The 26,780-nt window shown below is 37.8% G+C and overlaps 3 protein-coding genes across 4 annotated transcripts; all 3 read right to left on the bottom strand.

Annotated features, from left to right (window-relative positions):
* Positions 1-416: 416 nt before the first annotated feature.
* On the bottom strand, positions 417-15,319 carry LOC143851497 (large ribosomal subunit protein uL30y-like). Of its 2 annotated transcripts, none has more exons than XM_077360956.1 (6): positions 15,164-15,319; positions 3,033-3,244; positions 1,929-2,029; positions 1,696-1,833; positions 1,514-1,616; positions 417-863 (listed from the first exon to the last, which is right to left on the bottom strand). In XM_077360956.1, exons 2-6 carry the CDS (start codon positions 3,216-3,218, stop codon positions 648-650), a joined length of 744 nt encoding a protein of 247 aa, XP_077217071.1. In that variant the 5' UTR covers positions 3,219-3,244; positions 15,164-15,319; the 3' UTR covers positions 417-647. The 2 variants fall into 2 exon arrangements, with proteins under 2 accessions (XP_077217071.1, XP_077217072.1); XM_077360957.1 differs by having other exon boundaries at positions 3,033-3,257; positions 15,164-15,313.
* A 1,352-nt stretch (positions 15,320-16,671) lies between these two features.
* Positions 16,672-17,632, bottom strand: TIL (temperature-induced lipocalin). The gene is made up of 2 exons (XM_077358556.1): positions 17,261-17,632; positions 16,672-16,863 (listed from the first exon to the last, which is right to left on the bottom strand). The coding sequence occupies exons 1-2, from the start codon at positions 17,630-17,632 to the stop codon at positions 16,672-16,674; spliced, it is 564 nt and encodes a 187-aa protein (XP_077214671.1).
* A 2,772-nt stretch (positions 17,633-20,404) lies between these two features.
* LOC143852018 (HXXXD-type acyl-transferase family protein) lies at positions 20,405-26,541 on the bottom strand. Its single transcript, XM_077361525.1, has 3 exons — positions 26,025-26,541; positions 24,874-25,350; positions 20,405-21,083 (listed from the first exon to the last, which is right to left on the bottom strand). Exons 1-3 carry the CDS (start codon positions 26,487-26,489, stop codon positions 20,583-20,585), a joined length of 1,443 nt encoding a protein of 480 aa, XP_077217640.1. The 5' UTR covers positions 26,490-26,541; the 3' UTR covers positions 20,405-20,582.
* Positions 26,542-26,780: the final 239 nt, after the last annotated feature.

The raw sequence follows: 26,780 nt of genomic DNA, 5'->3' as shown, positions 1-26,780 counted from the left end.
CTGGATGGTTGGCAAAAATCTCTCTCTGAGGGGCTTTTTACTGAAGACTTCCTAGTCTAGATGTGAAAATGGAATAACTTGGTGTGTAGACCATCTTGATCTACGCATATACTGATATATCCCAACCCCAGCTAATTGGCAAAGTCTTCGACTGGTGAAAACCTGCAAACCAAATTGAGTGTTTGTTCCCCAATAATCAATCCATGGCTTGTTTTTGAATATTCAGCAAAAGTTATTGGCACATGTTCATAAAAAGAAAACCGTCTGTTGATCGGATTGTTCGGATCAAGACTTCAATTATGAGTTTTTCCTGGGCATGCAACGGATTCCAGTGTTTCAGAATAATATAGAGCATATTCAATTAGAGAAGAAGAATAAATCAAGTTAGCACCAAATCATGGACGGAGGTAGTGATGGAGATGCTCTATCAACAATATCCCTTATTAGAAAGGTTGACCAAAATTATAAGCACCAATATACTAAGATCACATTTTAAAACAAATGTTGACCAGAATTTTTCATAAGATAAAGTTGATAACTAACATAAGCTTTGATTCTCAGAAACCAATTGCACCAAGACTACCCAAAAAGATGACTGAACTATTCTGTCATTTGTTCAAAACATGTCAAGATATTGCTTACTGATACTAGTTTATCTTTGTGATGAGTTCATTGATGTGATCTTCTCGGTTGCCTGCGTCACCGCCAAACTTGAATTGCTTTTTCTTTCTCAGCAGAACACCTTCTGGCTGGTTGAGCTTGACGGGGCACAAGAAGCTGGTGACCTCCTTAAAGTGTGAACCCACTGTAGCAATCTCATGCACAATATCTTCAACACAGATGATACCGTACTTTCCAAGTGCCTGTTGGTAGCAATAACGAATTAGCAAACTATACAAGAAATAAATTAAAGGTCACATTTACTCTCTTCATTCTCATGAGAGGTAGCACAGACAACACTTTCAAAATTCCGTTTCAGTGAACTGATGACCACAGAAAGAAGAAAACAAAAAGAAAAGGTTGAACGAGTTTCTTCCTAACCGCTAGTGACATCGGCAGAGGACTGACTTCGATTCCATTTGCTACCAACTCGGTAATCGAAGCCATTTTTACTTGTAGAGATCTATGGTGAATTTTATTAGATTTTAAGAGTTAATTTAGATGGCTTTCTAGAAGGGTCTTTTTCTGTGATGTTGTTTTCAGTTTTGAGAGCTTGAATTGGATTTTTATTTCTGCAATAAGTCATACCAAGTCAGGAGTACAGGTAGACAAGTTATGAACCTGATTGGAGAAGAGTTATATATATACATTTGTGTGTCTGTCTGTAGGCTGTATGGACGAATTCCAGTGACATTTTTTATATGATTGAATCCGAGATTTTGGGTATTCTTGGCAAATAGTGCTGTATGAACAGTTTCCTATCCATGTTTCTTCTGGTCTTCACTTTGCTGGAGAGCGAAAATAAAAGCTATGAGCTACAATTTAGATGCAATGTACGTCCCAACACACGTACCTGTTCAATAATGTTGTTATCTGTAAGGGGAACCACCTGCTTGTCCATCTTCCCATAACCCTTCTTGTAGACCAATTCCTTCACACTCTTCAAATTAGGATATCTGCAAACACAACTCAATTTTGAAAAAGATAACAAATGGACAGAGAAAAAGGGTAGAAGGATAAGTTTTCTTCAGTTACCCGTAAGTTACATATGGCTCTATCCTCTGCAACATATCCATTATCCCTTCATTTGCCTTCACAAACACACCGTCGAAGATGTGTCTCAACCTTAAAAGGTGTAGAATCTTTCTAGTCTTGAGATGCATATCATTTGTGCTGAAATAAATGAAAAAGGGTTCGATGCAATAAAACCAGATAGAGAAAAAAGTCAAAAACAAAGCAAACAAGAATAGATAATGTTCTTAACCTACCCACGGATGCGAATGATGAAAAGTAGTTTCGATTCAACATTGACAGATAATGATGACCTTTGCTTTTTCCCCCTATGCTTCATTTGGATAAGGTCCAACTCCTGTGAAATAAGACAGTAGATAATTAGTAGATAATTACTGAGAATCAATGAGCAAAAACACTAGGGCTTCACATAAAGGAAATGTGAAATCTTGTTGTTTTGAAAATAATAACAATGACATCTTTCATATCTAAGATAGAATCAAAGCACTTTATATTTGAAAGGCCGTTCAAACTTGGCGTGATATTGATGAAATAAGAGGTAAACTTCAGGGACCCAAATCATTTGGCATTTACATTCCTGGCAAGCAAGCATTTCTTGATTCCGACTATCAACTTGTTTTTGCTAGGAGAAATACAAATAAAATTTCAGGCCTTAAGATTCAGGTTTAAACAGCGCCTGTGGCAAGTGTTCTTTGGCACAAATTTAATTGGCGACAAAGGTTAGAGAAGAAAGAAGGGTAGTGAAGCAAGAAATCATTGAGATGCAGATTTTTACTAATGTACGAGTCTGCAGAAGGAAGGTAATTTGGAAACAGTAGAAAAATGTATTAATGAGTTTTCATGAATACAATAAATTTTAAAAATAACATTAAAATGTAATGGGAAAGCTGAACATTTCTTGCTCTGTGTAGGGGTGCTACTTGGGTCGGATCGGGTTGAGCTTTTGCAAAAAAATGAATTACAATCAACCCGACCCTGACCCTATTTTATGGTAAAAGCTCAACCATAATTCCTAAAATCGACCCAAATTGCACCCCTAGCTCTATGGAACTTGAGAATGTTTTACGTAGGTTTTAGTTGCTTCAGAAAACTGAGGAATTAAACAAATATCAGTGGAATGGAACATTTGATAATTTAGAGATATATACTAGGGATAATTCTACGACAATTATTCAACTCGAATGGATTATCATAAATATGGGTAAATCAGGAAATTGTAGCTTTTCCAAAGATACTTGGGATAATTCCACGACAATTATTCAACTCGAATCGAACATCATAAATATGGGTAATTCAGGAAATTGTAGCTTTTCCAAAGCAGAAATAATAATGATGGTTACTCTGTCTCGGTATTCTTTGATATACTGCTCAGCCCTTTTGAAGACGAGCTTCCGGTTTTCTTTGCTTCTTTGTTTCTGAGCTTCAAATCGCTCCTTCCTTTTTATAGCCCATTCTTCATTTTTCTTCCTTTTTTTCAGTAATGTCTCCGGAATGTAAGTGAGGGGCTTTGGTTCCTCATCCGCCATGATGATCCAAGCTTTAACCACACTCCCTAGAGATATGAACTGAAAACAGATGAGTGATGAGACAAAAAAAAGGGATCTAGAAAACTAAGTAACACTTTTTCTAGTTAAATTTCTAGATAATAAAAAAAATTGAAAGCAATACCTAGATCAATATTTGAGAAATGTTCAAGTTTTTAATGAACAACTTATAAAATGGAAAATGAAACATGGTGAGAACAGTAAAAGACACATGAAAAAGCAATATAAAAGACGAAAAAAAAATGTACCGGACTACATTAAAAGTTCAAAACCATGCAAGTTTTCATAAGACTTGGATGACAAATACACCTGAGTAGGGAATTATGAAAAAATTCTTGACCATCAAGCTATTGCTGGCAAAAATGAAAATAAAACAGTTTCACAATAGAAAGACTTTTTACAAAAGAAAAACAACACAAAGAGCAAAGTCGCAATAAGCCACCTCTAGCAAGAAGCCACAAGAAGCAAAAAATGTGAAGCCAGCAGAACACCAACAAGAAGAAGCGACAAGAAGCTTCTTTTTGGGTTCCTAACTTTCGAATTTTAACCAGTAAAAAGCCAATCAAAAAGTAAGCAAAAGCCACATATCTCAACCCTTGTTCGAGTACTTATAAAGAATCAATAAAACAATATTTTGCATTGAGTCTTTAAAAATAAAAGTTTTGACATTGTTTGCGGATAAGTCACATGACTGCACCCCTAATTCACCTCTGGAGTACCTTTATTGGGTCTTTACAAGCGACCGGGGTGGCTTTCCCTATTATATAACAGTAGACCCATATTACAGCCATCTAAACCTGTCTTTTTACACTTAAAGCATATTTGGCTACCATGAATTCTTTTTCATGATAAATCCATGTCTCTAGGTGCATAAGAGAATAAAGTGGCTAAGAATTAGGAACTAGTGTATCCAAGTGATGACAAGTGGCTACAACCCTGGAAACATAAAACTCTAACTTTTTCGTGAATTTTAGGCACTTCTGACCCTTATCTCAATTCGTGCCCTCTCAAATCTCTCTCATTGGCCTACTGCTCTACCTAGGGATGTGCACTATTCGGTTAACACCGAATTAACTGGCCGAACCGATTAGGGGTTTCGGTTTCAGTTCGGTTACATGGAATATCGGTTCGGTTTCAGTTTTAAAAATCTGCAATAATCGGTTTTCGGTTTATACCATTAAGTATTATGGTTAACCGAACTAACCGAATTTGATCTTTAATTTGTATTAAAAATAGTTTTTAAAGGGAAATCACCAACCCCCATTTTTTACCTGGGACAACCCCAACTCTCATATACTCACTCAACGCTTACTAGCTTAGCCGTTAAGGGGTTGTGCTGAGTAAAAGAAAAGCTTATAATATAAACTTAAATACTAAAGTCTATCTGAGATCCACAATTCATTTTTCTAGGGTTTCTATTATCTCCCTATTCTTCTCGTTCTCGACTGAGTCGACCCCTCTTCTCGTTCTCGCTCCGCCTCCAAGACTTCAACGGTAAGTCGGAAACTCCGGCTCCGCGGCCTCCGCCTCTCCTTATCTGCTCTCTCTCCTCTGTATCTTTATTCTTTTCGTTCTTATTCTTAGAAACCCTAGACCGAATCTCATCACTCATCTTCTTCTCCACGAAGATCGTCCACCGAAGCTCTTTACTCATCTTCTTCTCCACGAGACGCCCTCTTACATCACAGGTATTTTATTTCTGGTTTTCTTTTTTTATTTATTGTCAACTAAGGAGGTAAGTTTGGGGGTTTGTAATAGATTGCCGGATTGGGGGTTTGTAATAGATTGCCCATTGCCGGATCTTCCTTCGTTTCATGATGGATTGGGGGTTTGTAAATTCTGTTGTTTGTTTTTACGGAACTTGTGGAGTTTGGGGGTTTGTAACAGATTGGAAAGACCTGTTTCAAAATTAGGGGAAATAAGTAAGTGGAGAAAACCCTAGTGTTTTCTTGTTTTCGGTTGCCAAAAATTTATTTTGCTACTTAAATTTTCTCCTTTGTTTATTGAGGCAATTTGCCAAAAATTCTTTTTGCTACTTAGATTTTCTCCTAATTCGGTTATAACTGAACTAACCGAATAACCGAAATTTTATTTCGGTTCGGTACGTTTTGGTCAGGGAGGGGGGGGGGGGGAATTCGGTTACGGTTAGTGATTTTTACTAACCAAAATTATTTCAGTTAGTAAAATAAGCGCAATTTGGTTTGGTTATAACCGATTAAGCACCCCTAACACCAACAAGAAGAAGCGTCAAGAAGCTTCATGGGTTCTTAACTTTTGAATTTTAACCAGTAAAAAGCCAACAAAAAAGTAAGCAAAAGCCCCATATCTCAACCCTTGTTCGAATACTTATAAATAATAAATAAAACAACATTTTGCATTAAGGCTTTCCTTTTTCATGTACGGCTCCACCTAATTTTTTAAAATAATAAATAAAAACTAAAAAGGAGCTTATATTCCCATCCCTTCATTTACGGCTCCACCTCTTTTTAATGTTTTTCTAGCAGGTCAACTTAGCTTGAACCCAAAACCTCGTAGTTTCCACAAGAAAGAGCCTTCATACTGGCTCAATTCTAAAAGAAAGAAAGTGAGGGATGCAGCATAAAGACTTCCCAGGAGATTACCAATCAATTCATTTGAAAGAGAAAGTCGGGTCTCGCTGATTCCCGAGTTGACTAATTCGGTATATTCCACATTCATAGGAGTGCATCTATGTTTTTGCTTTATGAATATGAGATTTTCTGGGCATTTCTAATAATATCAAGCCCCTTGAGCTAAGAGACGAGAATCCTCTATCACAATACTACTCTCACCAATAGTCATAAATATCTCAGATATTTGTAAAAATATAGCGATATTTTGCTATACTTTGATAAAATGACGATTTAATAATTTTACCGAGATTCTAAAAAAATCACCAAGATATCTTAATAGTTTATTGCAAAAATATACAGATAAATTCACGATATTATTGGTTGTCCTAATTTTGTTCTTAAATTTTATATTTTCATATTTTAAGATATTTAATTTTTCTTAATTTTTTCCCTATTTTACAAGATTTTGGCCGAAATTTTGTACTGAAACCGAAGCCACACCTGAAATTTAACCTTGCCGGGAATAACACTAAAAAACCAACAATTTTGAACAATGGATATGTCAAAGAAAGATAAATTCTTTCATCTTTGAATGATACAGATGAAAAGAGCATGTCGGTTCTTAATCTATAAGCAAGGGTATGTGATATCTGCATGTTAGTGGGGTTAGTTAGATTGTGGTTATTAATTATGTGGTTATGGGTTTAAGGTTGTGGATGTCAGTTATTTCCTATGTGTTATGTAAGTGGGTTAGTGATGTAAAACTACCTTTATGCTTGTATTTAAGTTTGTATTTTCAATGGAATGAAGAAAAAGAATTCTACAGAAAATGAAACTTTGTAGGAGAGTCATGGTTCCTCTCGATTTGAACCACTAGGAGGTCCGATTGCCTCGAATCAACCTCTCTCTCCCTCTTTTTCTATTTTCCGTTTGTTTATTTCTGTTACGGCCAATTAGGCACGTAACAAAGTGGTATCAGAGCCGGGCATGAAGGTGCAATGGTTGGCGCGTTTGGAAAAGAAGGTGACCTCTTTAACGAATGGTCAGGAAATGATACTCAAGAAGATAAATGAGATGTTTTTAGCCATGAATGCTCGCTTTGATCAAATGTCCAACAACCAACTGTTTGAGCAAGGGGATAGCTCCCTCAACCAAACTCGGAATCTTCAAGCAAGCAAAGATGAATCAGACGACAAGCTTGGGGATGATGAGCCGAACCTAATCAAAGATGGCGGTGGACCAATGCCAGAGATTTCTGTACACGTCTTTGCTGGAGCGGAATCACTCCAAACAATGCATGTCAACGGGATTATTGACATAACCCATGAAGAAACTTCAATGGGGCCATCGATGAAGAGTTTGCACAATCGCTCAGAGGACCATCACATCCCACTTCGCCGAGACAACAAGCCAATCTTTCTACGACCTTATTGGTACCTTGACTGTCCAACGTTACTTGTGTGGTTCCATAAAAGCATGTCCTATACGATTTGGGATCCCAGTGGATTAAAGTGTTTAATTCAATAATTCGACCTTGAGGGCAAGGTCGTTTCTAAAGGGGAGGAATGATATGTGCATGTTAGTGGGGTTAGTTAGATTGTGGTTATTAATTATGTGGTTATGGGTTTAAGGTTGTGGATGTTAGTTATTTCCTATTTGTTATGTAAGTGGGTTACTGGGTTACTGGGGTAGTGATGTAAAACCACATTTATGCTTGTATTTAAGTCTGTATTTTCAATGGAATGAAGAAGAAAAATGAATTCTACAGCAAAGGAAACTTTGTAGGAGAGTCATGGTTCCTCTCGATTTGAACCACTAGGAGGTCCGGTTGCCTCGAATCAACCTCTCTCCCCCCCTTTTTCTATTTTCCATCTGTTTATTTCCGTTATGGCCAATTAGGCACGTGACAGTATGTACCTGATCGATTAGAATATTAGACAATAACTCCAAGTGAATGATTCTAAAGAATGGATTGTTCGACATCTTATAATGGAAGAAACTTCGTGTTGTAAGAAGCCTTGAGGAGTTTTGATGCATTATATAAGATGGGTTGCATGAGGACACAAACTTTCAATCCTCCCCAGATGAAGAGTTGACCAATGATCAAACCCAAACATAAGATGATATTGATGAGCATTCAATAGTAGGACTCTTAAAGCAGTTGAAGCTTAAATAGCATGAAGATACTAAGACAGACCAATAGTTTTTTATATGGTATTCACACAATCATCACATACTGATCAACCAAATAGAAGAGACTATATATTTAGGCACCCTATTTGGGACACAGGGAGCTAACCCCAGATAAAATCTTACCAGAATAGAGACAAAGCCCGGTTTGGATTGCACGAAAAAACATTTCTCGTGGAATTTTTTTCCCCTGGAACTTATTTGGAGAGGTCATTATAAATTGAAGCTTTCTCTAAAAAAACCTTGAACTACTATGGTACACGTTACTTTATTCTCATTTGCAATCAAACAATGGAAAACAAATGAATTTTGGAGAAGTTTTTATTTTCTTGTCCCTTCTCTAACCCCCAAAACCCAAAAGCCCTGCAAACAAAAAGAAGTCTTTGTGGAACTAAGCGGGCCTCCGAAAGGGTTCAAACAACCTCAATATCAAAGAAAGCAACAGAGCGTGAAAATAACAGATTTAAAAACAACAGATAAATAATATATAGATACCCAAGTTCCAAATCAACCGAATGAATGTTTCAGACAGGTAAAGAAGAACAATAGGAGGAAGCAAAAATTAGGAAAAACAAAACGTTAGAGAAATAATCTTGTACGTACCTCTTGTTTCTTCTTTTATGGTAGAGAGATGAGGGAAACTCTGCCGCCTCGAACCCAAAGTGAGACGAGGGGAATTTTGGTTATTCGGAACTAGTTGTTAGGGCTTAGGGCTTAGGCGGCCTTTTAAAAAACCCATAGTTTTTTTTTCAAGGTTTTTTTTTTATTAAAAATTCATGAATAGGCAACTTGAAGGGCTTGCCCTACATGTGAAAATATTCGAATGCATAAGCATTCCATGCACAACGAGAATGTAAAACTAGAAGTAGGGTCCACGTGCTCAGATCCAAAACTGTAATACGGTGGGACCTACATGGGGGGTGCCATATCTTAAAAATCTTCCTTCCACATGTAGAGATTTTGAACCATTGATTTATATTTTATCAACCTTCTATAGTGTAGGCCGCTTGTGGAAGACTAAAATAATCTAATGTGAAATATTTTACCCAAGGTGAGGCTAATTTATAAATGAACGGTTCGGATCATCGAAGAAGTGGTCGCCACAGCTACTTTGGCCCCATTATACAACTGTTCCTCCTTGCCCTAAGCCCTAACAACTAGTTCCGAATAAGCAAAATTCCCCTCGTCTCACTTTGGGTTAGAGGCGGCAGAGTTTCCCACTCTCATCTCTCTACCAGAAAAGAAGAAACAAGAGGTACGTACAAGATTATTTCTCTAACGTTTTGTTTTCCTAATTTCTGCTTCCTCCTATTGTTCTTCTTTACCCGTCTGAAACATTCATACAGTTGATTTGGAACTTGGGTATCTATCTATTATTTATCTGTTGTTTTTAAATCTGTTATTTTCACGCTCTGCTGCTTTCTTTGATATTGGGGTTGTTTGAACCCTTTCGGAGGCCCGCTTAGTTCCACAAAGACTTCTCTTTATTAGCAGGGCTTTTGGGTTTTGGGGGTTAGAGAAGGCACAAGAAAATAAAAACTTCTCCAAAATTCATTTGTTTTCCATTGTTTGATTGCAAATGAGAATAAAGTAACGTGTACCACAGTAGTTCAAGGTTTTTTTTAGAGAGAGCTTCAATTTATAATGACCTCTCCAAATAAGTTCCAGGGGAAAAAAATTCCACGAGAAATGTTTTTTCGTGCAATCCAAACCGGGCTTTGTCTCTATTCTGGTAAGATTTTATCTGGGGTTAGCTCCCTGTGTCCCCAATAGGGTGCCTAAATATATAGTCTCTTCTATTTGGTTGATCAGTATGTGATGATTGTGTGAATACCACATAAAAAACTATTGGTCTGTCTTAGTATCTTCATGCTATTTAAGCTTCAACTGCTTTAAGAGTTCTACTATTGAATGCTCATCAATAACATCTTATGTTTGGGTTTGATCATTGGTCAACTCTTCATCTGGGGAGGATTGAAAGTTTGTGTCCTCATGCAACCCATCTTATATAATGCATCAAAACTCATCAAGGCTTCTTACAACACGAAGTTTCTTACCTTATAAGATGTCGAACAATCCATTCTTTAGAATCATTCACTTGGGGTTATTGTCTAATACTCTAATCTATCAGGTACATACTGTTACGTGCCTAATTGGCCATAACGGAAATAAACAGATGAAAAATAGAAAAAGAGGGGGAGAGAGGTTGATTCGAGGCAACCGGACCTCCTAGTGGTTCAAATCGATAGGAACCATGACTCTCCTACAAAGTTTCCTTTGCTGTAGAATTCATTTTTCTTCTTCATTCCATTGAAAATACAAACTTAAATACAAGCATGAAGGTGGTTTTACATCACTACCCCAGTAACCCAGTAACCCACTTACATAACACATAGGAAATAATTAACATCCACAACCTTAAACCCATAACCACATAATTAATAACCACAATCTAACTAACCCCACTAACATGCACATATCATTCCTCCCCTTTAGAAACGACCTTGCCCTCAAGGTCGAATTATTGAATTAAACACTTTAATCCACTGGGATCCCAAATCGTATAGGAAATGCTTTTATGGAACCACACAAGTAACGTTGGACAGTCAAGGTACCAATAAGGTCGTAGAAAGATTGGCTTGTTGTCTCGGCGAAGTGGGATGTGATGGTCCTCTGAGCGATTGTGCAAACTCTTCATCGATGGCCCCATTGAAGTTTCTTCATGGGTTATGTCAATAATCCCGTTGACATGCATTGTTTGGAGTGATTCCGCTCCAGCAAAGACGTGTACAGAAATCTCTGGCATTGGTCCACCGCCATCTTTGATTAGGTTCGGCTCATCATCCCCAAGCTTGTCGTCTGATTCATCTTTGCTTGCTTGAAGATTCCGAGTTTGGTTGAGGGAGCTATCCCCTTGCTCAAACAGTTGGTTGTTGGACATTTGATCAAAGCGAGCATTCATGGCTAAAAACATCTCATTTATCTTCTTGAGTATCATTTCCTGACCATTCGTTAAAGAGGTCACCTTCTTTTCCAAACGCGCCAACCATTGCACCTTCATGCCCGGCTCTCATACCACTTTGTTACGTGCCTAATTGGCCGTAACAGAAATAAACAAACGGAAAATAGAAAAAGAGGGGGAGAGAGGTTGATTCGAGGCAACCGGACCTCCTAGTGGTTCAAATCGAGAGGAACCGTGACTCTCCTACAAAGTTTCCTTTTCTGTAGAATTCTTTTTCTTCATTCCATTGAAAACACAAACTTAAATACAAGCATAAAGGTAGTTTTACATCACTACCCCACTAACCCACTTACATAACACATAGGAAATAACTGACATCCACAACCTTAAACCCATAACCACATAATTAATAACCAAAATCTAACTAACCCCACTAACATGCACATATCACATACCCTTGCTTATAGATTAAGAACCGACATGCTCTTTTCATCTGTATCATTCAAAGATGAAATAATTTATCTTTCTTTGACATATCCAATGTTCAAAATTGTTGTTTTTTTAATGTTATTCCCGGCAAGGTTAAATTTCAGGTTTCAGTACAAAATTTCGGCCAAAATCTTATAAAATAGGGTAAAAAATTAAGAAAAATTAAATATCTTAAAATATGAAAATATAAAATTTAAGAACAAAATTAGGACAACCAAAATATCGTGAATTTATTGGTATATTTTTGCAATAAACTATTAAGATATCTTTTAGAATCTCGGTAAAATTCTTAAATTGTCATTTTATCAAAAAAATCGCAAAATATCGCTATATTTTTGCAAATAACTGAGATATTTATGACTATTGGTGAGAGTAGTATTATGATAGAGGATTCTCGTCTCTTAGCTCAAGGGGCTTGATATTATTAGAAATGCCCAAAAAATCTCATATTCGTAAAGCAAAAACATAGATGCACTCCTATGAATGTGGAATATACCAAATTAGTCAACTCGGGAATCAGCTAGACCCGACTTTCTCTTTCAAATGAATTGATTGGTAATCTCCTAGGAAGTTTTTATGCTGCATCCCTCACTTTCTTTCTTTAAGAATTGAGCCAGTATGAAGGCTCTTTCTTGTGAAAACTACGAGGTTTTGGGTTCAAGCTAAGTTTACCTACTAGAAAAACATTAAAAATGGGTGGAGCCGTAAATGATGGGATGAGAATATAAGCTCATTTTTAGTTTTTATTTATTATTTTAAAAAATTAGGTGGAGCAGTACATGAAAAAGAAAAGCCTCAATGCAAAATGTTGTTTTATTTATTCTTTATAAGTATTCGAACAAGGGTTGAGATATGGGGTTTTTGCTTACTTTTTTATTGGCTTTTTACTGGTTAAAATTCGAAAGTTAGGAACCCAAGAAGCTTCTTAACGTTTGTTCTTGTTGGTGTTAGGGGTGCCTATAACCGAACCGAATTGCGCTTATTTTACTAACCGAAATAATTTCGGTTAGTAAAAATTACTAACCGTAACCGTAACCGAATTCCCCCCGGACCAAAACTAACCGAACCGAAATAAAATTTCGGTTATTCGGTTAGTTTAGTTATAACCGAATTAGGAGAAAATCTAAGTAGCAAAAAGAATTTTTGGCAAATTGCCTCAATAAACAAAGGAGAAAATCTAAGTAGCAAAATGAATTTTTGGCAACCCAAAACAAGAAAACACTAGGGTTTTCTCCACTTATTTCCCCTAATTTTGAAACAGGTCTTTCCAATCTGTTACAAACCCCCAAACTCCACAAAATCCGTAAAAACAAACAATAGAATTTACAAACCCCCAATCCGGCAATCCATCAAGAAACAAAGGAAGATCTGGCAATGGGCAATCTATTACAAACCCCCAAACTTACCTTCGTAGTTGACAATAAATAAAACAAGAAAACCAGAAATAAAACACCCGTAATGTAAGAGGGCGTCTTGTGGAGAAGAAGAAGATGAGTAAAGAGCTTCGGTGGACGATCTTCGTGGAGAAGAAGAAAATGAGTGATGAGATTCGGTCTAGGGTTTCTAAGAATAAGAACGAAAAAAATAAAGATACAGATGAGAGAGAGCGGAGATAAGGAGAGGCGGAGGCCGCGGAGCCGGAGTTTTCGACTTGCCGTTGGAGTCTTGGAGGCTGAGTGAGAACGAGAAGAGGTGTCGACTCAGTCGAGAACGAGAAGAATAGGGAGATAATAGAAACCCTAGAAAAATGAATTGTGGATCTCAGATAGACTTTAGTATTTAAGTTTATATTATAAGCTTTTCTTTTACTCAGCACAACCCCTTAACGGCTAAGCTAGTAAGCGTTGAGTGAGTATATGAGAGTTGGGGCTGTCCCAGGTAAAAAATGGGGGTTGGTGATTTCCCTTTAAAAATTATTTTTAATACAAATTAAAGATCAAATTCGGTTAGTTGAGTTAACCATAATACTTAATGGTATAAACCGAAACCGAAAACCGATTATTGCAAATTTTTAAAACTGAAACCGAACCGATATTCCATGTAACCGAACTGAAACCGAAACCCCTAATCGGTTCGGTCGGTTAATTCGGTGTTAACCGAATAGTGCACATCCCTAGGTAGAGCAGTAGGCCAATGAGAGAGATTTGAGAGGGCACGAATTGAGATAAGGGTGAGAAGTGCCTAAAATTCACGAAAAAGTTAGAGTTTAATGTTTCCGGAGTTGTAGCCACTTGTCATTACTTGGATACACTAGTTTCCTGATTCTTAGCCACTTTATTCTCTTCTGCACCTAGAGACATGGATTTATCATGAAAAAGAATTCATGGTAGCCAAATATGCTTTAAGTGTAAAAAGACAGGTTTAGATGGCTGTAATATGGGTCTACTGTTATATAATAGGGAAAGCCACCCCAGTCGCTTGTAAAGACCCAATAAAGGTACTCCAGAGGTGAATTATGGGTGCAGTCATGTGACTTATCCGCAAACAATGTCAAAACTTTTATTTTTTTTGGAGGAGGAGGGGCGTCTATGGAAAATGTTGTGAACGAATGAGGCTAAATAAGGATAGCTTAGAAACCATAGCCCATCCTCTCCCAAGAAAAGATTGAGAGTATTTGTCGTTCAAGACAAGAATAGAGCCAAGAATGGGGATCCTTACTTTTTCGTTCCCCAAAAGCCAGGGAGGCTTAGGGATTTTGCTTAGCATTGAAATCCTTGGAGACTCCTAGGGATGTCTCCTAGTTAACATTGCATGTCTAGCAACATGTAGCCCTTGTCCCCTCATGAAATTCGAACCAAAATCCACAAAAAATTTGGAATTTTGCTTGAATTTCTTGAGAATGGTGTTTTTTCTCTCTTTCTATCTCTTCCCTCCCTCTCTCTTTTCTCTATATTGAGAATGACACCCCCTACCACCATTCTCCAAGGTTGACAACTAAACACTGCATACCACTATTCTCCCAGGTAAGTTCCTGGTAAACCACGAGAAGAGATTGTTGGGAGAGACCTTTTCTCTCTCTAAGGTCATCTTCTCCTCTATAAAGGCAGAGAGTTTCAGCATCCAAAGGACAGTCTCATTCGCACAAGTAGACCTGGCAAACGGGTGGGCCGGGTCGGGTTTGACCCGACCTGTATGGGTCCAGGTCAAACGGGCCGGGTCAACCCGTGGGTCACCCCTTTTTTCCTTTTTTCTTTTTTAAGATTTTTTTGTTGTTTTTTTTTTTTTTGGGTAGGTTTGCTTCCTAGAAGGTGAGATATGTACAGAACCTTGTAATCACAGAAATCAAATAAACTTGTAATCACAGAAATCACAAAAATCACATAAACTTGAAAACCCTAACCCTATTAAAAATCAGTTCTAAAAACCCAAACCTATTAAAAACCCAAACATCAGTTCTAAAAACCCAAACCCTAACCAAATTAAAAAATCACAGAAATCACAAACCCAACCCAAAAATCAGTTCTAAAAACCCATACCCTAACCCTATTAAAAATCACAGAAATCACAGAAATTAGTTCTAAAAACCCTACCCCTATTAAAAACCCAAGCCCTAACCCTATTAAAAAAATCAGAGAAGAATAAGAGATTAGAGATAGCCTAACCATGCCCCAAAAATCTACAAACCTAGGGTTAGGATCACCCCCCCTAACCCTATTAAACTCAAGAGAGAGAAGGCCAGAGAGAGAGAGAGATACCTGAAGAGAGGGGGGACGACGTTGGAAAACGGCGATAGACGGTCGCAGATGGCCGGAGTAAGGGAGAGAAGACGAGAGGATGAAGGAGATTAAAAGCTAAAACACTCGCTTCTGTTTTGCCGAAGAAAAAAAAGTCTCCTCAAAAGATATTGTGTTAACATTTACGGGTACCCGCGGGTCAACCCGGCCCGGGCCCATTTTCTCATCACTCGTACGGGCCAGGTGAAAATTTCTACGGGTCAAATTACAGTGACCCGGACCCGCATATTACGGGCGGGCCGAGTAGACCCACGGGTCGAGGACATTTTTTCCCAGGTCTACGCACAAGTACATAAAACACTGAAAACCGATTTTCTCTTTGACCTTTTGCTCCTATTCGATCCACCTAAGGTAATTCAAAGTGGACCAGTTAACGAGTGCACAAGTTTGTTAGTGTTGTTTTGTCTTGCGATTTGCAAGTCCCGGTTGTACCATAAGGGACGGAAACGATTCTTAAAAAAAGGTGACCAAGTGGCACGACTCAGCCATTCATTCCTTTTCTTCAGCAATTAGATTTTACAAAGAGTTTTATCTTCAAATGGGTAAGTGCAATTTGTCTTCTCAATTTTATTCTTATTCTGATTTTTCAACCGTATCTATTTTCCAAATCTCTCCCTCTCTCTCTCACTCACACAAGAAGGCAGCAAAAAAGGTCTTTCTCAAAATAAAACCCAAGCTTCAATTTCAACTAACACCACCAAATCCTTATATACCCAAAATTAGCATAAGGCTCTGTTTGGTTGCAAAAAGTAGGGAAGACGGCTAGCATTTCTAGGAATATGAAATACCAAATGGTGTTTGGTTGTCATTTTTTAGCTCAAATCCCATTGGACTACTAGACATGGAAGGGACATCATTATTAGCTTTTTGCTTAGGTGGCGCCTATGTGGCGGGATTGTCCCCTCCCCTACTTTTCTAATGGCAAACCTTGTTTTTGGTAAATTTTAGAGGGGAGAAGAGTAGAATATGAAATGCCATGTGTAATCATTACTTTTTTCTCTCTTTCTCTCTCTTCTACTATTTATTTTGTTAATGACACCTCTCCATTCTCCCACATGCTTTGACATCTAACCAAACACACTACCAAAATTCCCTCTAATCTTCTCTAGACAAGTCTACACATATCCCACCCTTGTCACCTCCTTGTTGACTACTACTTCCACTAAAATCTCATCTAACCAAACAGAGCCTAAAGGATAAACAAGTGTTTTACCCCTTATTTACCCTAGTGGAACGAAGTGTTGAACATGACAAAGCTATAATTAAAGTGCAAATAGCTAAAAAGGAAAATACAATGAGATTTTTACATTCACAGACTCTCTAAAACAGAACGTACTAAAATTGCAGACCAGTCAAGTAGGTTTTGGAAACTAGGGTTTTGTGGGTGTCTTAGAAGATCAGAGTTGTATAGAGGAGATGGAGAAATTGGGAAGGTGAGCTTTTCTTTCTAGGGTTCTATTTTATGTTCACTAAGTACTTTGTTTGCCTTGGATGGATTTGAACCACCAGATGCCTTTGGTGTCCATAGCCCCTTCTCCCTCAGGAGGAGGCTCTGTCTGTGTTGTTTTGTGGAGTGTCTTCACATCATATCCTTGTTCTGTGGCTTTCTCAAGAAGTTGGTTGTAGATCTCTTCATCTAGATGAGTCTCCCTACATAAGATCTGCACATAAAAAAGAAAATTGAGAAAGGATCTGGGCCAGGAACTACATCAGATAATTGAATAGCAAGCTGGGCAATATTAAAAAAGAACATAAAGTGCCATTATCAAATGAATGGAGAGAGGAATATCAAATGAAGGGAGAGAGGATTCCAGCTCCCTATGGTTTCTTCAAAGCAAAAAAGAGCTTGTAAATAACAGCTTCCAAACCAGTAATGTAGAAAGAAAGTTATCTAATTTTGTCAAGAATACCAAAAAGTAAAAGCTAAAAATAACCAAACACAAGAACTTGACAGTTTAAAACCCACAAAATCACATCAAAATGTCACCAAATTATGCCGAAATCAATCAAAACCAGTCCAAGAAATAGAAAAGAATGGAGAGGAAACCCAAAACATACCCAAAGATATGTCCTGCTGGGTTGCCTGATCAATGCATACTGATAATCTTTATCTATAAACAAAACCCAGTAATCTCTAACCACGAGGATTATAGGTAAGAAAGGAGGAAAATAAAATTTCACTTTGAGTTTAGCTTCATTGTTTAAAGGATCCACCTTATGAGCAGTCCCTTCAATGTAACCCCTCTTTCCATCGTTCCAAGTCTCGTTAAGGACATTAACTGTTCCATCTTTCTTGAGGGTGTAAGTAGCTCTGGTATTAATGCCATTTTTGGGCTGAAACCTCGAAGGGAACGAAGCAATCTCGTACCAACGACCCATATACGTCTGCAAATCCAATCCCTTTACAACGTCCATCTCTTTCCTAGACATTTTTTTTATATAGTGCTGTAGATTTACAAGACAAAAGAGCTTGTTTGAGATGGAGGGGGAGATTTCAAGTTATTATATAATCTATCTTTTTCATTTCTTGGAGGAGAATGATAGAACACCGTTCGTTCTATCAGAAAATAAAATACGGAAGAAGATGATAGAAGAAGGGAAAGATTGAGTTAATTTGAGGAAACTCATGCCTCCAATCGGTTAATTCGAGGAAACTCGACCTCCAACATGCAAATTGCACTTAATTTGATTATTCATTGCTCAAAAGCCATACGGCATCTACATTATATAGAATTTAGGAAAGCAAAATATGAAAATAGAAGTCAGCATAATAGAATAAAGGAAATAAGGAAACCTAATATAAGATAGCAATAACATAAATAAGGAAAGCATCTAAATAAGAAAATTTATTCCTAATAGAGAAGATAAGTGTAGGATTTGTTGCAAAAGAAAAAGGAAGGTCTCTCACATTGCTTTAGGAGAAAGTTTTCTTGAAATATCAATGAATATGGCCAAACAGGGAATGTCGGTACAGGAATTTATGGTGTCCGGATTCGCGGTGGGGACCACCTATTCAATTATCCATGTATAGGAAAAATGGGAAATGATATTATTCGCCCCTTTTCCTTCTCTTGGCCACCCCTTGTAGTGTCAAAGTGGTAGTCATAAATATTCCTGAAGGGGGCGGCCGGGGAAGAAAATGGGGCGAATATATCACTTCCCTCCATCTAAACCTTTCATTTGATGGTCGCCACTATGTAAAGGCTCTCCTGGAAAGCCTTCATCATCGGATGATCCTAAATCACTCAAAGGATGTAAAATCACCTGTTCATAAAGGGTCTGTTCCTTTCGGGGTAAAATGGAAGAAAAAATTATTTTAAGACGACTTACCAGACAAATGCATGACTGCTATAAAGTGTGCCATTTGTACCATTGGGCTACAAATGCAAGATTGCTAGGAGAATCACGTGTTACCAAAGTAGATGATTCCAAGTGAAATTAAATGACGACCCAGCAGACTACCTCGCCATGGCCGTTCTCAGTATGGGGAATAGATATTATTGGAAAAATCTATCCAAGGTCCTCGAGCGGATATGAGTACATTTTAGTAGCTATCGATTATTTCACGAAGTGGATCGAGGTTGTATCTTATGCTTCCATAACTTCGAACACAGTTGTGAAGTTTATCGGTACAAATATCATATGCAGATACGGAGTACCTCATGTGCTCATTTCACCAAGTGAAGCCAAAGTAAAGTACACAACAGTAGAATATATATATATATATATATATATATATATATATATATATATATATAAATGAGAATAGAGTTCCTGAGGGTGCCCTCATATAAGCTTATATGAGGTGGCTCTCACAAAACATAAGGGGCCCACATTGTTAGGATGATCCGAAGCATTCATTTGAAAGGCCCCATCATAGATAGGGTGTGTACAAAAAATCAGCTCCATTGGATCATCCTAACCCCTCCAAAAGTGGGGGCAAAATGGGCAGATTTGTGGACAAAAATTGTCTATCCATTTTTCCCCCACTTTTGGAGGGGTTAGGATGATCCAATGGAGCTGATTTTTTGTACACACCCTATCTATGATGGGGCCTTTCAAATGAATGCTTCGGATCATCCTAACAATGTGGGCCCCTTATGTTTTGTGAGAGCTACCTCATATAAGCTATATGAGGGCACCCTCAGGAACTCTACTCTCTCTCTCTCTCTCTATGTATATATATATATATATATATATATATATATATATATATATATATATATATATATATATATATATATATATATATGAGGAAAGTGTTTCTACTCGGCCGAGTAGAAAAGCTTATCTACTCCTCCCTTTAAAAAGTACAGTGGGCCCACACATTGTGGATGATCCAAAGCATTCATTTGATAGGTCTTATCATAGATAGGGTGTGCCCAAAAAATCAGCACCAAAGGGTCATCCTAGCCCTTCGTTTTGTTGGGCCTTGTAGAAACAAAATGGACGCATCTTACGCATCTTACACAGTGCGTCCATTTTGTTTCTACAAGGCCCAACAAAACGAAGGGCTAGGATGACCCTTTGGTGCTGATTTTTTGGGCACACCCTATCTATGATAAGACCTATCAAATGAATGCTTTGGATCATCCACAATGTGTGGGCCCACTGTACTTTTTAAAGGGAGGAGTAGATAAGCTTTTCTACTCGGCCGAGTAGAAACACTTTCCTCTATATATATATGAGAGCTATTGCATCTTGGCGATCCTGATTCAAAACCCAACAACCCTTTGATATTAAAAATCCATGTGTATGGTCAACCCAAAGAGAGGCCACATGTGAGGGGCAGTGATGAACTATAAATGATTAAATAACGTCTACTCTTTTTTTATGACATAGGGTATCCCCACCCCAATTTTTAGGGTGGGACTATTCCCTAGGGATGCGCGCATTCACTTGTAAATCACGTGCATCGGGTTAGGGGGATTTGAACTCGCGTCAATGAGGAGCATACCCATGACTTTAAGCCAAAGAGTCACACACATACAGGTTAAATAACACCAACTCTAATAGCTAAGCTTTTTGGAGTAATTGGTTGTTTCACATGGTATCAAAGCTATTGCCCCAAGGTTCAAACCCTCCTTGATATTAAAAATCCAAGTATACAGGGTCAACTCTTAAAAAAGGCTGGGGCCACACATGAACGGGAGCGTTGAAGTATAAATGATTAAATAATAATACCAATTTTAACCGCTTAAGCTTTATTGAGCAGTGAGCACATACATCAACTAAGTGTAGATCTTGTCTACGTTAGTACATCCCCTTAATTATATGGGAAAGAAAACACGAGAGAGCCAAACATCTATTCCATTACACATGGAAGTCATAGAGAGAAACTAACAATCTATGGATTACCCTTAAAAATTAAGGATGCATCTTAGGGCTGCACCTTGGTAAGGAAGTAGTGAGAAAAGGCATGCACATTTTGTGGGGACAAACCAATTCTCACATCAATGGACCCTATTTCATTTGGGTTCTGCATGAAATATGCAACTTGTGGAATGGGAAAGATCAATGGAGATGCATAAACTGCATTTCCATGGCCAAAATCCACCTTGTGGAATGGTGCTCTTGTCCCATCTGTGACTAAAGTTAGTTCTCTCATTGGTGGGAGAACACTCTGTGGGGCCTCCAATGCCTCCAGATAAGCCCTTATATAGTCCTCAGTGACTACTCTTTTAGCTTGATTTATCTTCTCAACTGTAGCTTCAATACTCTCTTCCTCCAGTTGTCCTGCAGTGGAAGAGACAGAAGCCATAACAAATGCATTTCCACTAAATCCTCTATGCAATGGTGGCACCATCTTGTTCCTTATGTCCACTGTGAATTGCAGGCATATCCGTCTCTGCTTTCTCAATTCTAATGCCTTGGTCCTTGCCTACAACAATGAGGGATCAATTTCACATGTATGGATAAGGAAACATATATATATATATATATATATATATATATATATATATATATATATATATAGAGAGAGAGAGAGAGAGAGAGAGAGAGGGAGAGAGAGAGAGGGAGAGAGAGAGAGAAAACGGTTCCTACACATATGTGTAGAGAGTTCTCTACACACTAGCTTAAAATACAGTGGGGGCCCACATTGTTTAGGTGATCCAAGCCATCCATTTTAAAGGCCCTCACATAGATAGGGTGTCTACAAAAAATCAGATCCATAGGATCATCCCAACCCTACGATTTGTGGAGGTAAAATGGATGTCTTTAAACCTTCACAAATTAGTCCATTTTTTGCCTCCACAATTCGAATGGTTAGGATGATCCTATGGATCTGATTTTTTGTGGACACCCTATCTATGTGAGGGCCTTAAAAATGAATGGTTTGGATCACCCAAATAATGTGGCCCCCAATGTATTTTAAGCTAGTGTGTAGATAACTTATCTACACATATGTGTAGGAACCGTTTTCTCATATATATATATATATGTATGAGAGAACATTTCCTACACACTTGTGTAGGTAAGTTACCTACACACTACCTTAAAATACAGTGGGGGGCCACATTGTTTGGGTGATCCAAACTATTCATTTGAATGATCCTCATATAGATAGGGTGTCCACAAAAAATCAGATCCATAGGATCATCCTAACCATTCAAACTATGAAGGCAAAAAATGGACTAATTTGTGAAGGTTTATACACGTCCATTTTACCTTCATAAATCGTAGGGTTGGGATGATCCTATGGATCTGATTTTTTGTGGACACCCTATCTATGTGAGGACCATTCAAATGAATGGTTTGGATCACCCAAACAATGTGGGCCCCCACTGTATTTTAAGCTAGTGCGTAGGTAACTTACCTACACAAGTGTGTAGGAAATGTTCTCTCATATATATATATATATATATATATATATATATATATATATATATATATATATATATATATATATAAAGTTCTCTCTCTCTCTCTCTCTCTCTCTCTCTCTCTCTCACACACACACACACACACAACACAAGCGCGCATGCGCGCACACACAGGATTTAATCATACTTATACGAAGTTCGGATTCGAGAATAAGTTGGCGAGTCAAATGTTCAAAATATTTGAGAGAATTTGGCCAAAAAATGGGAGAAAATGCATGCATTTTTCTATTTGGAACACATGAGGAATCCTAAATTGAAGTGGGCCCTTGTAACAAACCAGCTACAAGGGTGCCCCCATTGGTCTCTATCTCACCAAAGTGCATTTATTATTCGCAAAGAAAGAAATAAAATTAAAGGAAAAATAAATGCAGTTTGGTGAGATGGTCCAATGGGGCTCCGTCGTAGCTGGATTTTGCAAGGGTGCCCTTCACTTTAGCATTCCTCAATCTTTCTAAATATATAGGATACAAAAAAAAGGCATGGAAAGATGGCTGTGTATATGTTTGCTAGACCAGGATGTGAGTTCAATTGTCACTGCAACTTTTATTCTCAATAATTTAAAATTTCTCACAAAACTTAATAATATATCATAATTTATGAATCATTTGTCAAATTTGCATTTAATTTGAAAAATATGATGACTTTTTAATTAATAGGGGTCATTAAAAGTTTTTAATGGGGCATCGGAAATTCGAGATTTTTTCTAGAACTTCTCAATTACTTTGAGAATTTTGCTAGGGTCAAACTGAAAGAGACAAGATTTAAACTTTTTTCTAGCAATGCATGAGCTTTGTTCCACAAAAAATAATGATGTTCATGACTTATATTTTTTATATACATATGCATGATAAAATTAAGACACAGGTATGCTTGCCTTTTTTGAAGTTTGATAACAGATGGAGATCCCTTAGTCAAGAGTTTTTTGGTACTAAATATGAACCGAACAATCCATATCAAAACATGGAAGATGTTCCAACGATTGATATTGGGGGCATAAAATGTTCAGCATTGGTCTCGCATTCAAGGAAGTTTGAAAAGAATCTAGAAGCAAAAGCAGTCTTACATTTTCCTATGTTGTTATTTACCTGTGTGTTTTTGTTTTCCTAGACTTTGTCTCAAAGGTGTACGTGTTTACATCTTTCTAGAGTTCGCATAGGAAGTTGTTGTATCCATTGTGTTTTCTAGAAATTAAGACTCTTGGGTAGGAAGATAGTTATTACAATTTTTATTCGCTTGCTAGAGTCCATGTGGTTGCACAATTTCTTGGGATTTATTAGGTGTTTTGGTTCGTTTTGGGGTCCCACTGCGTTCGGTTGCATGTTTAGATTGACTACTTGTCTTTTCTCTCCCTTGTCTATTTATCTGAAATGATTTTTGTTCCTAAGCAAACAACATGAAAAGAAGGTTTTTTGCGAGTAGGGTCCTGGGATTTTGCACTCCTCTCTTTCACTCTCTTCGCTCTCTATATTGGTAATGACAGCCTATGCCCCCTTATTTTGGTAATGATATGCTCCGCACCCGTATTTTGGTAATGATGTACTCCGCACCAGGAAATTACTTTAGTCGACAACCGAACACTACGCTTACCACTACTCTATGAGCAGACTACTTCACTGTTATTACACATGTTTACTACTATTAGTTCTAATTCACCACTACTCCAGATGGCAACTACATGCAACCAAATAGAGCTTAGGAATCTTGTTTGGTTTACCAATGTTTGTTGATGCTTCTTTCAATATCTATAAATTTTAAGAAAGCTCCCCAACAGCTGTAATCAAGTAATCACAAAGAAATAGAATATTAGATTGCTCCTACAGAATTTTCTATCTTTCTCTTCTTTCCCCACATTTTGCTGGTCAGTTCGGTTTGGAATTTCAAAGCAACTACTCCCATGGGTCGTTGGATCTTTTTGGAACAGGATGACTAGATGGGGTATCAAGGTTAAGTATCAGAATTAGATACATCAACTGGGATTATCACAACAGATATATGGTGAATTTTATTTTGAACATTGTCAATGCAACATCTTCACCATTGTAGAGTGAAGATTTCATTTCAAAATCTTAATTATGAGCTCTTTAGCATTATTATATTTCAGGCTTACACTAATTTAAGGTTTTCAGTAGATGTTTTTTTTTCCGGTGATTAAGAAAAAATCTCGGGGAGATTAAGCTTCTATCATCGTTACTTTTTGTCATAGTGAGTTTTCTACACTCCTGAATCAGTAGGTAGTCCTAGTATTACCTATGAATCAATATAAGCCTGTTTGTGTTACTTTACATGTATACATATATGAACGTGTGTATGTATTTTTCAAACAAGATTTTTCGGTATTTGTCTTCTCTAGCAATGTTGGAGCCCTTCTTGTATTCCCCACCATTTCCCCCTTTAAGGGCTTCCTCCTTTACCTTCTTGGGACGCTTGCATATATCTTCTCGTTGTAGCATGGTACTCATAATTTCAAAACTCCCATGCATCATCATGGACTCCCCCAAGTTGACTCCCTTTCACCTTATCCTTGTTCTTGTATGAGGCCTATTTTGTCCTATAAAAGTCAATCAAAACTCCTTTGACTCTCCCAAGTTATGACCACGTCACCTGAGTACTTAGCTGCATCAACTGAGTACTCAGCTGCGTCGTGCCCAGCTAAACCAAACTTCATGCTTACTTACCAAACAATTATATGTACATACGACAAAGACCTTGTCTGTGTGCGTGCGCGCGCGCGCGTGTGTGTGTGTGTGTGAGAGAGAGAGAGAGAGACTTAAAAGTGCTGATTTTTACCTTCCACAGGTGGGCTGCTACCACATCAAACGAGGAACATGAGTTGGTTATCTTACCACCAACAACTTCCATTTTCAAGCTCTCTATCATTGCACTGCTGACACAAAAGGTCCTCAGAACATAATCCTCCTGGTTTGCAGAGCTAATCTGAGAGAACTTGCACTCTCCAAGCTTCCTATCAGGATTAACACATGGGGTTGAAGCTGCCTGTTGTATTAGCTGGTGGAGGTGATCAAAGGCCACAACCCTCATCGTTTGATTTTTGCCAAATTTACTAATTTGGTGTTGGGTTTGACATGGATCCACCAACAACCTTCCTCTCTCATGGATTGGTTCAAAAGGATCTACACTCCCACCTCCTCTTCCAGTTGTTGCAGAAGCCCATGCACTTAGAAAATGAAAGGTTGCCAGTCCATCAAATAGAGAGTGGCTTGTACCCACTCCAACTGAGTATCCTCCACACCCAAACCTAGTCACCTGCATGATCATACAGAAAGGAATTGTTAAAAGATGAAATTGACTGTTAGAAATTGTATATCAAAATCAATGTTTATGGTGTTGTGAAAAGTCTTTTTGGTCTTCTAGGATAGTAATTATGTGTTGAAAATGTAAGAGTCCTTTATGTTTTTTAGAGGTATTAATATCTAGGCGAGATTATCATAGAGTCATTGGGGATTTCCGATGATGTTGGTTAGGATACCTAAAGGGCTCGTGGGGACTACAACAAGGTGTTTAATGTATTTTGCTATTTTAGGAGTGTTTTGTTCTAAAAAGTATGAAGTGATTTGTGTACAGATTATAAGCTTAAAGACTCGACGTAAAGGTCCGAGGGAGAAGTGTAGAGATTTCTTGTAAGTTGTTTATAAGTCTTTTATTTAGGTTTTTCATGTGTATTTTGGTGGAGCTCTACACGGGCCTGTACCTCCCAAGCTCCCTTAGCTTGCTCTTGTTATCACAACACTACATAATCGATCCATCAATTGGGGCAAACAAATGGTATCAGAGCTAATCCAATATTGACCAACTTCTAATATCCGATTTGACCTTTTGGGTGTTTTCCAAACCATAAAATTAGTTTCTATTAGCCTTTTAAGCCTCTAAAGAATGCAAATAAAATACTAAAGTTTCTTACATGACTACCATTCTCTCACCTGAGCAACAACTAGAGGCATCTCAGAGAAGTTTCCAGAAAAAATAGGTTTGAAAACCAGATTTTCGTAGAACTTTTTGTACTGTGAGAGGTCACCAAGGTCTGAAATCTTTCCTTGAGTGACTGCCTCAACTAGAATTGCACCAGAGTTATCACAAACAAGATCAAGCTTATTCCCATTATTTGGGTTTAGGGTCAGCCTTCCAGCAGCTGGGTACCACACAGACAATATCCTCTCCAAACCCATTTTTAAGCTGTTGAAAAGAGACCCAGTAGAGTGACGTTGGTGAAGAGGAGATGCTTGGTAGAAGAGGATCACGTACATAAGCATTGGGCACTTCCTATCAAGATTGGAGAGATTGAGTACATGGATTTGATGGGTTTGAGGAGTAAGAGGTTTTGGGTAGACTGATATGGTCTTTGTAATTGAGACCTGATGATCTTGCATATCTTCTTGAGTGGCCATGGTTTGTTTCTGTTCTTCTCTTAGTTTGGCAGACAAGGGCAGAAATAAGAGAGAGCTGAGATTCCTTGGAGAAGAACTCTGTATACTTTGGACTTTTAAATTGATTATAATAATGAAACAATTTGTTATGCTCCTTTTCTTTCTTGTCCCTGCATGGTAGTGTTATTAGAAATAGTATGTGACTCTGCATGCTTCCAATTTTGCTTGCTTTTCTTATTTTTCTTATAGTTATTAAAACTACTTCCAAGCAATTCTGGGGCCATTCCTGAAAATTTGCATGGAGAAGGGTCT

The sequence above is a fragment of the Tasmannia lanceolata genome, unplaced genomic scaffold (genome assembly GCF_043159265.1).
Source record: "Tasmannia lanceolata isolate RefF3 unplaced genomic scaffold, GAP_Taslan_0.1 ptg000018l, whole genome shotgun sequence".
NCBI lineage: Eukaryota > Viridiplantae > Streptophyta > Magnoliopsida > Canellales > Winteraceae > Tasmannia > Tasmannia lanceolata.
This window is presented reverse-complemented; position numbering and strand designations above follow the sequence as displayed.